This window comes from Myotis brandtii, unplaced genomic scaffold (assembly GCF_000412655.1).
Source record: "Myotis brandtii unplaced genomic scaffold, ASM41265v1 scaffold645, whole genome shotgun sequence".
NCBI classification, from domain to species: domain Eukaryota; kingdom Metazoa; phylum Chordata; class Mammalia; order Chiroptera; family Vespertilionidae; genus Myotis; species Myotis brandtii.
In genome coordinates this window covers 1,158,373-1,171,322 of record NW_005370488.1, presented here as the reverse complement: position 1 = coordinate 1,171,322, position 12,950 = coordinate 1,158,373, and the positions used below count along the sequence as shown (strand labels likewise).

The window sequence follows — 12,950 nt, the reverse complement described above, 5'->3', positions numbered from 1 at the left end:
TCATGGCCCCTTTCTGCTGGCCTGGTCACCCCTCACTGCCCCCCCTGAAGGCCTGGTTGGTGCCAACTGTGCCCCCTGCCAGCCTGATCGCCCCTCACTGCCTCTCTCTGCCGCCTGATCACCCCACACAGCCTGCTGTTCAGTTGTTTGGTTATCCCTCACTAACCCCCCTGTTGGCTTGGTCACCCCACGCAGTCTGCTGTTCAGTTGTTTGGTTGTCTCTCACTAACCCCCCTCTGCCGGCCTGGTCAGCCCATGCAGCCTGTTGCTCAGTCGTTTGGTCGTCCCTCACTAACCCCCCTGCTGGCCTTGTTACCCCACTCAGCCTTTTCGGTCGTCCGTTTGGTCATCCGTTTGGTTGCGATGGCCCCTGGCTCTTTATATATATAGATTGCCAAATCAAGAGCTTCTGATATTGAAAATTTCTAAACCATCTGATCTGCTTTCCACTTTTCTGTTTCTAATATTACATATTTTCAAGAAATGCAAATGTGGTTTAAGTGATGGAAAGGCAAACAATACCAGTAATGAATGAACTTGAATCAGTACATTTTATGATCAGGGGTATAGCTTTGCTCACTGAGTAAAATAATTGTTTGCTTCATACTTCAGAGCAAGTGAGTCTATTTAATATTCCATATTTAAAAGGAAATATTTTTTGAGTTAGAGAAGAACTGTCATTATTTTCTTCAGCTTATTGTTCTGTAGTTTTTCAATGTGAAGGTATCTTTGATGAGGATATATTTGAATGCAGTTGATTATTTTCAGCTACAAGGGAATGTATCAGATTGCCACTAAAAATGCTTCCAATATCATTATTCTAAAATGGAGGTATCTATAAAGATTAATTGGTTTGTAATGACATCTCTCTGTCCTGTCATCTGAGAACCAATTTGATTTTTTAAATACCAAGAAAATTTCTCCAATTTGCAATATATTTCAAGATTGAATGTATTCTAACATTAGGAACCTTTATGACCCCAACAAAACTATAATCAGACTATTTTAAGTGGAGACTTGAGGACCAAATTTTCAAGTGTATCCAGCTTCAGAGATTAAAAAAACACACCAACAAAACCAAGCAGTTCAATTTCAATACCATTCATAATATTTCTGATTTCACAACAAAGCAAAGAGCTTTAACTACTAGAAATCTACGCATTTTCCCCAATACTATAGAGATTGGAGACTTATGATAGCAGGCAAAAAGATGCAATAAAGTGCTTTGAGCTTACCCCTTCTCCCCCAGGTTTCATTATTTATTATGAAAATAACACATTCACAGAATTGGGAAAAATAATAAAAGAAATCTCCTATCACCCCAGATTCTGAGATGCCAACTACTTGTTATAGTTCTCTAGAAAATCCCAATGCATAGACAAACATATGTGTATCCTCTTTCCTACATAATGAGAAAATATTACATACAGTTCCATACTTCAGTTTTCACTTAAAATGTTATCTGAGAGATTTTACTATAGCTTTATATGTGGAGAAACCTCATTGCTTTAAAAAGCATCATAGCATTCCAGCCTAGGAATGAACAAACAGCCGTTGATAGGCTACTGTAACAAGGGTACAATGGACAACCTTGCATGCAATCTTTGTGCTCATTTAGACTTTTACCTTTAGACTGTCTAAATTTGTAATTAGTGAAGAAAGGGTATATACATTTAAGTATTGATAGTTATTTGAAAACTGTCCTTCAGAAAGATTGTGCCAATCTCATCAACAAAGTATGAGATATTCTCTATCCACTCCTTTTTCAGCCCTGTATACTAATGCCTGTTTTGATCTGGACAGGGTCTCCTTAGATGCCTTTTAATCATTTGCCTTTTTTCCTATATCTCCATGTTCAAACTCCGCTAAATTTTCTAATGGGTTGCTGATCTTTTGATTAAATATCTTTAAGAGAGGGAGGAGTGTTGAAGGGCTGGGTGGAAAAGGTAAAGGGATTAAGCAAAACAAACAAACAAAAACCCCCACATAAATAACAGTATGGCTAATACCAGAGACAGGGAGGTAGAAGAGGTTAAAGGGAGGATAAATGGGGACTGAAGGAGATTTGACTTGGGGTGGTGAACACATAGTACAATATACAGATGATGTATTGTAGAATTGTACACCTGAAACTTACTAGTATATAATTTTATTAACCAATATCACCTCAACCCTATATAATAAAAGCATAGTATGCAAATTGTCCCCTTGACTGCAACTGTTAGGGACCCTGCCAGTGCACAAATTCCGTGCATTGGACCTCTAGTAAATTCAATAAAAAAGAGACATAGTTATACATTAATTAAATTAGCCCTTTGATTTATATACTAGTATGTTCACAGATATAACCAATTGTTTTTTGTATGTTTGTTTTAGGGTTTTTTTTTTGTATGTGTGCGTTTTTTCAGAGGGAGGGTCTGTACCTTGGTTTTCTTTGGATGTTCAAATTAATAATCTGTAATAATAAAAGGGTAATATGCTAATTAGACCAGACATCTTCCGGACGTCAATCCGGACATCCTTCCTGATGAAGCTGGGGCCAGAGGGAAGTCAGCCAGGGTCCCAGGTGCCTGTGGGCAGCCGGAGAAGGGAAGCCCGGGTCCCGGGTGCCGGAGGGAAGCTAGTGCTGGCAGCCGGGAGAAGGCCTACTCTTGCACATATTTTCGTGCATCGGGCCTTTAGTGCTTTATTATAAGACTTCTCCATGTTGTCTTCATTAAAAAGGCTTTGTCCACCAATGAAACCAACCAACCAACCAACCAACCAACCAACCAACCAACCAACCAATTGAATTTGTCTCCTAGTGATGATGGTGGTGATGATGATGATGATGACATTAAAGCCTTAAAATCTATAATTTATTTTATTTTAAATATATTTTTATTGATTTCAGAAAGGAAGGGAGAGGGAGAGAGAGATAGAAACATCAGTGATGAGAGAGAATCATTGATCGGCTGCCTCCTGAACTCCCTACACTGGGTTTTGAGCCAGCAACCTGGCATGTATCCTGACCGGGAATTAAACTGTGACCTCCTTTTTTACTTTTCCACCTGCCTACCTTGTAGTTTGAAAAATCATCTTTATTGCATTGTAAAATGCCTTAGAAGTTTGAGTATTCTCTGTTCAGACATTCTCAATGTCAGAGCAGTTTTGTTTTTATTTCTAATATTCCTATGTAGGCATTTTCATTTCTTTGGTAAAGAGAAGCCTAAATATGTTTGTGACTCTTATTTTAACTTTTATGATTTCCTTCTTTTCTTCTTACCATTAAAACTTCTGTGCTTGAAATCTTTACAAATAAATGAGCTAAAACAAATAAAACTCAATTCACTTGAGATTTTGAAGACATCTGGTGCAGTTATTTTCTGAGTAATTAGACCAAGAGGTGGGACAATTCCCTAAAGTCAGCTACCCTGCAGTTGGCTACCCAGTCATTTCTGCAGTCATCAGCTCGCATGCAGTGAGCATATTGATTCGCAAACTGACAAACAATTGGGTAGAGCTGCCACCTGATTTTTCTCAGACCATTTGTGCTATAGAAATATAACACACGTGAGGTGTGTTTTAGAAAGATGCCTCTTCTCAGCCTGTCCACAGTCTTCTCTGTTTCTTTATGTCCCATCACCTCAATATCCTCTTTATGTTTTAAGAGACATTAAAAGCAGACCCTTCTCAAGTGCTGGCCTTTGCTTGCCCTTGGTTAATCCCACAGTTGGATACAAATATGATCAATTAATATTTTTAAAACATGTATCCATATTTAAGAATGAAAATGAAGATATTTCAATGCTTCCACTTTTGTCATATATGGCACTATTTAGCTTGGGAATATGGATCAGTGAAGTCTTAATATTTAAAATATATGTCTTCATCTTATAAAGTCATAAATCTGGAAGTGATCTGAAAGTTTACATTGTTATTCTCCCTGCTGGAGAGCAAAAACACTTAACCCACTGCGGAAAGACATATATCTTTCCAATTTAAAATAACTCTAGGAGATTCCACAACTCTCTTAAGTTACCCACTGTGAAGTAAATAATTGCTATCAAGAAAGTTTCCTTTATAGCCAAGCTAAATTTCATAGGTTATTAAAATCAACTTTGTCCTCTCTACGCTTTTATTATTACTGTTAGGAATATTTACAGCGCAATACAATCAGGAGTGTGAACCATGCCAGGAGCAAAGATACTCTGATCAAGATGCATCTTGACAGATGGTGACTGCACTCACCATTTCTCCTCTGCATGGACCCCACACCACCACTATTCCCAATCACCCTCAGTTTACCTTTAGCTGAGCTAAGTAATTAGGGTTCATTTTTTTAGATGTAAGTTAAGAATACAGGATACTTTGAATCTATAACATTTTGAATGTTTGAGAAATTATCCATGTGAATTAACATTGGAGAGTCATGTAGACAAGTCCAGTTTATCCTGAGTTGAATATGTTCCCCAATCACAGGCTTTTTAGGCCTGACACCAGTTTTGACACAGAAGTGACATCCAACAGCATCTTTTACGAGGGCATTTACCATTTCTTCAGTCTATTAATTCTCATTATTTATCTTAGCATGAACCATGTTTTAGTTCCATGGAATCCAACAGGAATCAAGTCAAGATTTATTTATCACATTTTACTCTGCAACGCATGAAAGGAGATCACCAAATACTAACCAAACGGATTCAAACTTTTGGCCACAGAATAATAACTCAATTTTCAGTTTAACTAATTGAAAGGACAGTATGACGACATGCTAAAGTAGTAAGTGGATCCTAAGTCACAGTCCAAATGCAATGGAGAACTTACCAGAGGTTTCATCCACTCTCTCGTCTACTATGTGGTCCTTCTGATGAACCCACTCACTATTGCACTTGAAGTAGATCTGGGTGGCAGGGCTGGCTTTACAATACAGGTTCACAGGCTTGTTCTTCACAATATAAGCTTCTTCAGGCTCAATCAGGAAATGTGGCAAAGGTTCAGGTGGGTCAGATGGAAAAGTTTCTGGCAGTTCATGAAAAAAGTCGTCGTCTGGTAAAACAAGAAGAAAGTGGAAAATGTTCAAAACATAGTAAACACCTGAAACACCTGAATTTTACTTGCTATTCATTTAAAAATAATGCCTTGTAATCTAAGGAAGCAATGTGAATGACTGCTATGCACTAGGCGGTACACTAGGTCTATTGACTGGTTGCTCAATTAAGGATTTAGATTATTCTCATTTTTGTGCATGGCAGAACTCAACATCAGGGAGAATAAATATCTTGCCCTGGCACACAGGTAGAAAATAGCAGAAATGCCATCAGGACCCAGGTTTGTCTTCCTCTAAAACTGGGATCTTCCAGATAGAGTACTACACCTCCCACTATACAGTGTTACCCTTGAGAGTTGATAAAAGTAAAAGCAAATTTTGAAAAATTCTTTTGAAAAATACAAGGTTCACAGGTAAATCTTTGCAAGGAGCTGAGAAGGAATATTAGAAACATGAATTAAGGATCAAATCTGCCATTATTTTAAAAAGTGCACCACATGAAATATTCATTCATTCAACCACAAATATTTATTGAGTTCAGAATTATGCTAAGTACTAGAAATATAGATGATAACTTCAACTCAGACAACAGGAGAGCCACAATGGAGCCTAGAATCTAGCAATTCTGTTTGATCTTATTTTGAAACTACACCTCAAATGTCAGATGTGTTATATGAGTAGTCAGACCTATTTTCATTATATTACTAAATATTATTATGAAGAACAATAGTCCCATTTTTACATCACTGAAAATGTTTAAGTATATTGTTGTCACCTGCTGTTCCAACATTGATGAATAAACAAAACCTAAAAACCCTTGAGATATTTGCACACTTTAAGGTATATTTTCTTTTAATTTGGGTTATGCATAATTCCAAATTTAAAAAAATAATAAAAGTGCCTTCAAAAAAATCCTTACATTTCATGAAAGTGAAATAAAAAAATAGTCTTCCAGCCCGGCCAGTGTGGCTCAGTGGATTGAGTGTCATCCCTTGCACCAAGAGGTCATTGGTTTGATTCCCGATCAGAGCACATGCCTGGGTTGTGGGCTTGTTCCCCAATAGGGGACTGCAGGAGGCATCAACTGATGTTTCCCATCGATGTTTCTCTCTCTCTCCCCCTTACTCTCTCTCTCTAAAATCAATAAAAATGTATTTTTTAAAGAAAAGTCTTCCCATACACTATAAATAAGTTAAGCCCGATAATTCTCTTCCTATGAGGGGCAGAGGAGACTACAATTATTATTAATTCTCTATGTTGAGTAAGCATCCCAGGCTAATATGTAAATTTAAAACTCTCAGGTCACAATTAAAAGTTTTTAAAAGTTCTATAATTTATGAGTTTAATTCGTTCCAAGACCGAGCTCCTTAAGGAGCTCGTTAAGGAGCTTGTTAACTCAAATTACTCTATCAACTCAATGCAAAAAATAGGCTGAGAGACAGCTGGTATCTCAAAAAACTCGTTAGTCGGGACACTCGTAAGTCAAGGCCCCACTGTATTCAGTAGCAAATAGAGGGTATGGTATTGCTAGTTAAAGACTGATTGCTCAGATGTTACCTTGCAACTCATTCCATTGGTCACTCAGTTGCTGACCTGTTTTGGCAGACAGCCATTGACTATGTGGATGTTTGTCTGTCCACTAAGGACCCTGGTGGGGGACTTTTCATGTAGGTCATGGGATAGCTGTCCATCAGGAATGCATCCGGTCTTTCCCTATTTGTTTTGCAGTAAAAATTGGCTTTACTTGCATCACAGACAAAACTAGCTTTCAAAGCTGCTCTACCATTTAAATTCCAGACACTGGATGTAAATGACGTTTCCTGTGGCTAGCTTCCTTTCTCACTTTGTTTTTTTAATTTGCTTTCTTTAGGCAGAGCATCACTTCTGGTTTTTCTATTGTTAAACAGCAGGATCCAAACTGTCAGGGTGCCACAGGATAACTCTGCCTCTGTCAATTTCAGCTCCTTTAGTCAATATGCAAGAACACTCAAAACTGCTTAAATAAACAATAGTTCAGAAAGGCAAAGGAATGGGGAATTGAGGTATTAGATCCATCAGCACGGAGCTGATGTCTTGAAGGCATTGTTCAATTTTTTCTTTTGAAGCACTGCCTGTTATATGTAATGACAGACTGCAGGTAATCAATAAAGCTTCATAAAATATCAGACTCGAACGCTGTAAAATGTTAGCTATTGTTTTTAATTATTGTTCATGAAGGCAGAGGGTCAATTAGATTTATTTTTACTATTGGCGTATATTCATACACACAAGAACTTTCACATGTCTTTCATAACAATATATGTATTTAGGTATGCAAAATATAAAAAGCCGTCCAAGTCATTGATTTAGAAGGTGAGACTTGTTCCTTTAGAAGGAATGATGATTACAAGACATCTGAAGGCTATATATTTCCTTACCTTATTCAATAATGTAACAAAAGTACTTATACATTTACATTCTACAGAAAGACAGAGAGGCACTAAACATTGATTACCCTGCCTTGCCAAAGCATGTATTTCTTTTTTTCTGATTATTTATTGTAAACCACTGTGAGGCCTAAGGGAAGCTGAGGAAGTCACACATATCTTCAAGTCAGAAGGAACACTGTTAAGTTCAGGGGGGAAAAAAGTAATTATTCAATAATGTATTTTTAAAAATATGTGGACAAACTAACTTTGTATTTACTTAATTTGGGGTTTTAAGACAAGAGGATTACTACAAATAAAGAAAAATAATTCTATGTCTTGGTTCAAGGCTTTATAAAGTGTTGATTTTTCAATATGCTTAATAACATTTAAGGTGCAAGTTATAATAGGAATTATTTCTATCACTTGAAATGTTTTCATCATGTGGTAAATCCAGTGTTTCTTTCTTTTGCATATCATTCTAGCTCTGTAGGAATCTCATGTCTTAAATTTGATCTAGAAAGATACCTTAACTAACCACAGCATATTAGCTTATTAATATTTCTCATAATATGCATACAGAATATTTAAGTCTATGCTCTAGATGAATTCACATCAGGCAATATGGCACATCATTTCTAGTACTCAATTCAGGTGTTGGGAATGACATTTATGAAGATAATTTTCAAGATTCTGTGTCAGTGAGGTATGTATAGTGGGAGAGATATAACAACATGCAAATGGGTGGTGAGGAATCCCTCATTCTCCATTCACCACTGTTAGCCTGGGTACCAGGCCCCACCATGGAAATCGGCCCAGATAACTGCTCCCCGGCCATCAGGTTAAGCCTGCTAAGAGAACGCTTTCCTCGCTCTAGACAAAAATGGAGTCAGCATTAAATTTAAAATAAAATGGTATTTCAGAAATTGTCTTTTTATGAAATGGATTTCTTTTTCTAGAATAAGTTTTAAAAATCAAACAAGCAACCCAATTCTCTTCAATCAAACAGATAAAGGAAAACTGCTGAGTATTTAAAGAACCAGCATGGCTACATCTATATGTATTTAACAAGGAAAAAATGGTCCTAACTAAACACCATGTGTATTTAGCAGGAAAAAAAGGACCATGTACACATTCCTCTCCGGGAACATTTAGTTCCTCTGCACTATGCATTTGCCTCGCACATATGTGGAAGAATCTACTTTTCAGTTTTTGCAGCCAGTTTTATGCAACTATTCCCAATTTTTAAAACCCAGGACTATATAGAAGTAAGTGCTTAACACTAGAATAAATGCTCTTTGAAGGCGGGGACTATGTTGTTTTCATGTTTACTTTCCATAAGTCTGGCATAGTGCCAGGCACAGTACAGGAGGTCAATAAAAACCTTATAGAAGCATAAATATTATGACAACTTTGATCATTCCTAAAATAACCTAGTTATTTAGAGCTTACAATGCCTCAAATTCAGTCACACATATAGTGTTATAACAATAACATCTACAAACTAACTGGCTAGAAAATTTGTGTGGCCCACTGCAGAGTGAAAATCCGGGAATCCTTGTTAAAATGTATGAAGAATTCAGAGACAGTGATGGCAGAGCATTAAACCAAGCCCAGGTCCTGGGTGACAGGACGGGCCCCACAGCCAGGACGCTAGCTCTGTCTATAATGTCAGTTACTGAGCATTCCACTCCATGGCATGTCTGAGGAATGACACTGCATCTCTATCAGTGAAGATTCACTTTGGAATGCATTTGGTGTTCCCCAGCTTCTTATGGTGATTAGATGTTTTCTGGGAAATATATGGCTTTTCAAACTTTGAAACCGAGACTCCAATCAATTCTCTAAGCACAGGTGCCTGCAATGGTGTGCAAGGAAAGTGTGCGGTTTTATCTGTTCATGTTTTCCTTTTGGGTGTACCCCAGTGCCCACCTTGAGCCTGATCCAAAACAAGGAAATCCCTGCCCCACGGAGGGAAACTCTGTCAAGTCCCTAGGGGACTGTAATACAAGGGATGATGAGGTTGGAGATTCTTCTTTGAGCTGGTAGACTGTTTACTGAGATCGGTTCCTAGCATGCACTTCATTTTATTATAGAAGTAAGCCAACTTTCTGATATTATTAAGGTCATGCTGAAAACCTGGATGCTATGAAATAATGATTTAATTTTTCAGTAGGGAGAACACTGAGTGTTTCCTCTTACCACTTTATTTCTTAATCAAAATATCTGAAGAGGCTCCTGAAGTCTTCGGGTGATAGTAGGAACTCAATGTGTAAACAACCACCTCAGACTGGAAACCCATTTCGGGTAACACGCCACAGTTATTCCAAATGTTTATGTTGTGTAAAGGCACACCCAGATGCTGACATTGACTACATTATGCTATCTGGGCAACATGACTGATTAATTACATTGCTAAATACATTTTCTACATGAAGTTCATTCAAGTTAACAAAATAAAATTTTCTGAGTTGGCTTTGTGTTGTACATTGAATTCAGTATTAACTTTGAGCTATCGTTGCCTTTTTTTATTCCGATATAACATGACTATTCATTTTGCCCTCCTCTAATACTTGACTTAATTTCCTACTTTCTACTATTACTCAATAATGCTATTGACATTTTAATCTAGAAATCAGGTAAATCTCAGTATTTCCTTTCTCTGTTATCTCACACAGCCTTTTGTTTTGTCATTTATATACAAGAAAAGAAAGCTTTGCACCATGTATTATTTTTATAGACTTTCATTCCACCTAATTCTCGACAGGAAAATATTATGCTAGGCACATCAATCTAGGAAGTTTTTGGTTGCTGGTTTTATTGCTATATATCAAGCTTTAATTTTCATCAACTTAATACATAAGTTTCTGTATTTCAGAATCATAAGACTTAAACTATTATTGCTTATATCATAAAATATAGGACTATTATCTCTTTGTCAGAGACCTGAAGCATATTCTGCTGAAATGGAATTTACTTCCAAATGATTCAAGAGCAATTTAAAATGAATGACTGCAAAGCTAATTTTATCTGCATTTGGCTGCCCATCCATCAGAGAGATAATTCATGATATATTACAACAAAAGGCAGCTGGAATTAACTATTTGAATGAGACTCTAGCTTATTTTTTTAATATTTTGATTAAAATATCCTTTGGAAGACAAAGACTATAGTCTATATTTCAAGCAACATATTAATGGATTCATCATTTAAATTTAACTAGCTGAATATATAATGCCGTAAATGTATTGTGCAATTTGGAGCTACTGAATAATTTCCAACTCCACAAGGAAAAAAAAACTTTTCTGCTTTTAAAGACACACTTTCTACCTAAACCATGTCCATACATTACTCACAGTGACGTGAAGTCAACATCCTATCTGACATGCACTTACCTGTGAAACAGAGGCACCTCCTTCTGTCTCGGCTTCTCCTTCTGCTCTAGTTTAAGCCTTTATGATCTCTGACTTTTACTAATATAAAATTTTTCTATGTGTTTTCCTGCCTACCCTCTCTACTTCTGCCATGTGTATATATCATGCTCTTAGAAAAGTTTTTCAAAAACTTATTTACTCTCTCCTTCAAGTAATTTAATAAATACAATATAAAGCAAGATGGCAAGATTTTTTTTTCTTTCAAATTAGCTCAAAAATATTGAACGATTGATGAGGGGTTAAGGTAATGTGAACTTGTATATACTGGCTGTGGTGTAAATTGATATTATAGTAGATATAATTTGACAATATAAATAAAAATTAAATCTCTGCATATCTCCAAATAGGTTATCCTCCTTCTTGGAATCCACATAACAGACACAATGACACACACACACACACACACACACACACACACACACGCACATACAAAGATGTTCACTGCAGCATTGTTTATTTAAAAAATAAGTGTAATATAACAACAAAAGGCAGTTGGAATTAACTATTTGAATGAAACTGAGGACAACTAAAAATGACTTGAGGAATGGTTAGATAATTATTTGTAATATGTCCTCCCTAGAGAATACTGTTTCAACTGTAAAAATAAGGAAGCAGATTTTTTATGTATAAAATCAGAAGGACAACCATTATTTACTAAGCAAATAAAGCAAGTTCTTAGCCAATCTGTATTAAAATGATGCCACTCTTTGTAAAACAAGGAAGGAAGATGAAGGAAGGAAGAAAAGGGAGAAGAGAAGAAAGAAGGAAAGAAGCGTGTTAGTGTGTGTGTGTGTGTGTGTGTGTGTGTGTGTGTGTGTGTAAATGGCTGCTTCAGTAAGGCACAAGAAGTGTAAGGTAAAGCCTACAAGCTGCACACACAGACATATTAACAGGAATTACTTCTGGGAAGAAGACTTGAAGGCCTTAAGGGGAAGTTATACCTTCTATTTGAACTAGGTCTTACAAATGCCACATCATTTCCCCCCACAAATACTACATTATTGATGATTTCAATATATTTAATGTGTTTTTTTTTAGTTTTTATTCAAATTAAGAAAATTAAATAATCCCATGTGCAACTATTGCTTCAGTCTAGAATAACCTCTTCAGGGTTCTTCACTAACTGAGACCTACGCAAATCAATTATATTGACACCATAAAGCCTTATATGATGTCTCCATTAAAACATGTTACTTGTATAGCATTTATTTCATTCTACCTAGTTTACTTCATTTTCCTCTTATTTTCCATTGCCTAATGTTCCTATCACTATGCCCTCTGACTTTGAACTAAAATAGTTTACTATCTTTCTTACATTTTGTTCAAAAACAAATATTTGTTGATTTGCCTTTTATATGCTAGAACTGTCACCACTGTGGTAGTTGAAGCTGCATTTTATCTCTCAATGAAGTACATTTACTTATAAAAGATGAAATAAAAGACATTACATTTATGATCACCTAAATTAATAATACAAATTGGTCAATTAGTCTAGTGATGTAAAGAATATGTTCATAACTTATCAGTACTTGACATTCACTTTAGAGTGCTTTAATTTTAGGATATTTGAAAGGTTTGCTAAGATGTGTAGAGACTTGCATAGTGAGTTAAGGAAAAGTTCTATTTTCTTACTCTCTATTAATAGTTAGGGCTACAAATTCTATACTCCTACTAGAGGCCTGATGCATGAAGATTTGTGCAAGAATAGACCTTCCTTCCCCTGGCTGCTGGCACCACCTTCACTCTGACCAGAGCCGCCTTTCTGCCTTCGCTCTAGCCCAGAGCCGCCTTTCTGCCTTCGCTCTGGCCTGGAACTGCCTTTCTGCCTTCCCACTCTGCCCAGAGGCCTGGAGCAGCTGGGATGGTGTGGAATGCCTGCATCCTGCCCTGCCTGGCCTCCGTTCGGCGTCTGCAGGTGTGCATGCTGCCCACAGGCCCACCATCTTTGTTGGGTTAATTTGCATACTCACTCCTGATTGGCTATGGGTATCACAAAGGGATGGTCAATTTACATATCTGTCTATTGTTAGTATAGATTATGAACTTCAGGAATCTTAAGAACAAGTTCAGAACAACTTCAAA

The 12,950-nt window shown here is 36.8% G+C and overlaps 1 protein-coding gene across 2 annotated transcripts in view; it reads right to left on the bottom strand.

Annotated features, from left to right (window-relative positions):
• Positions 1–12,950, bottom strand: part of UNC5C (unc-5 netrin receptor C) — a 374,301-nt gene that overhangs the window by 155,281 nt on the left and 206,070 nt on the right. For both annotated transcript variants that reach the window (XM_014528684.1, XM_005880661.2), the window contains exon 2: positions 4,807–5,028. In XM_014528684.1, the coding sequence (XP_014384170.1) occupies positions 4,807–5,028 (222 nt within the window). The remainder of the gene's footprint in view (positions 1–4,806; positions 5,029–12,950) is intronic.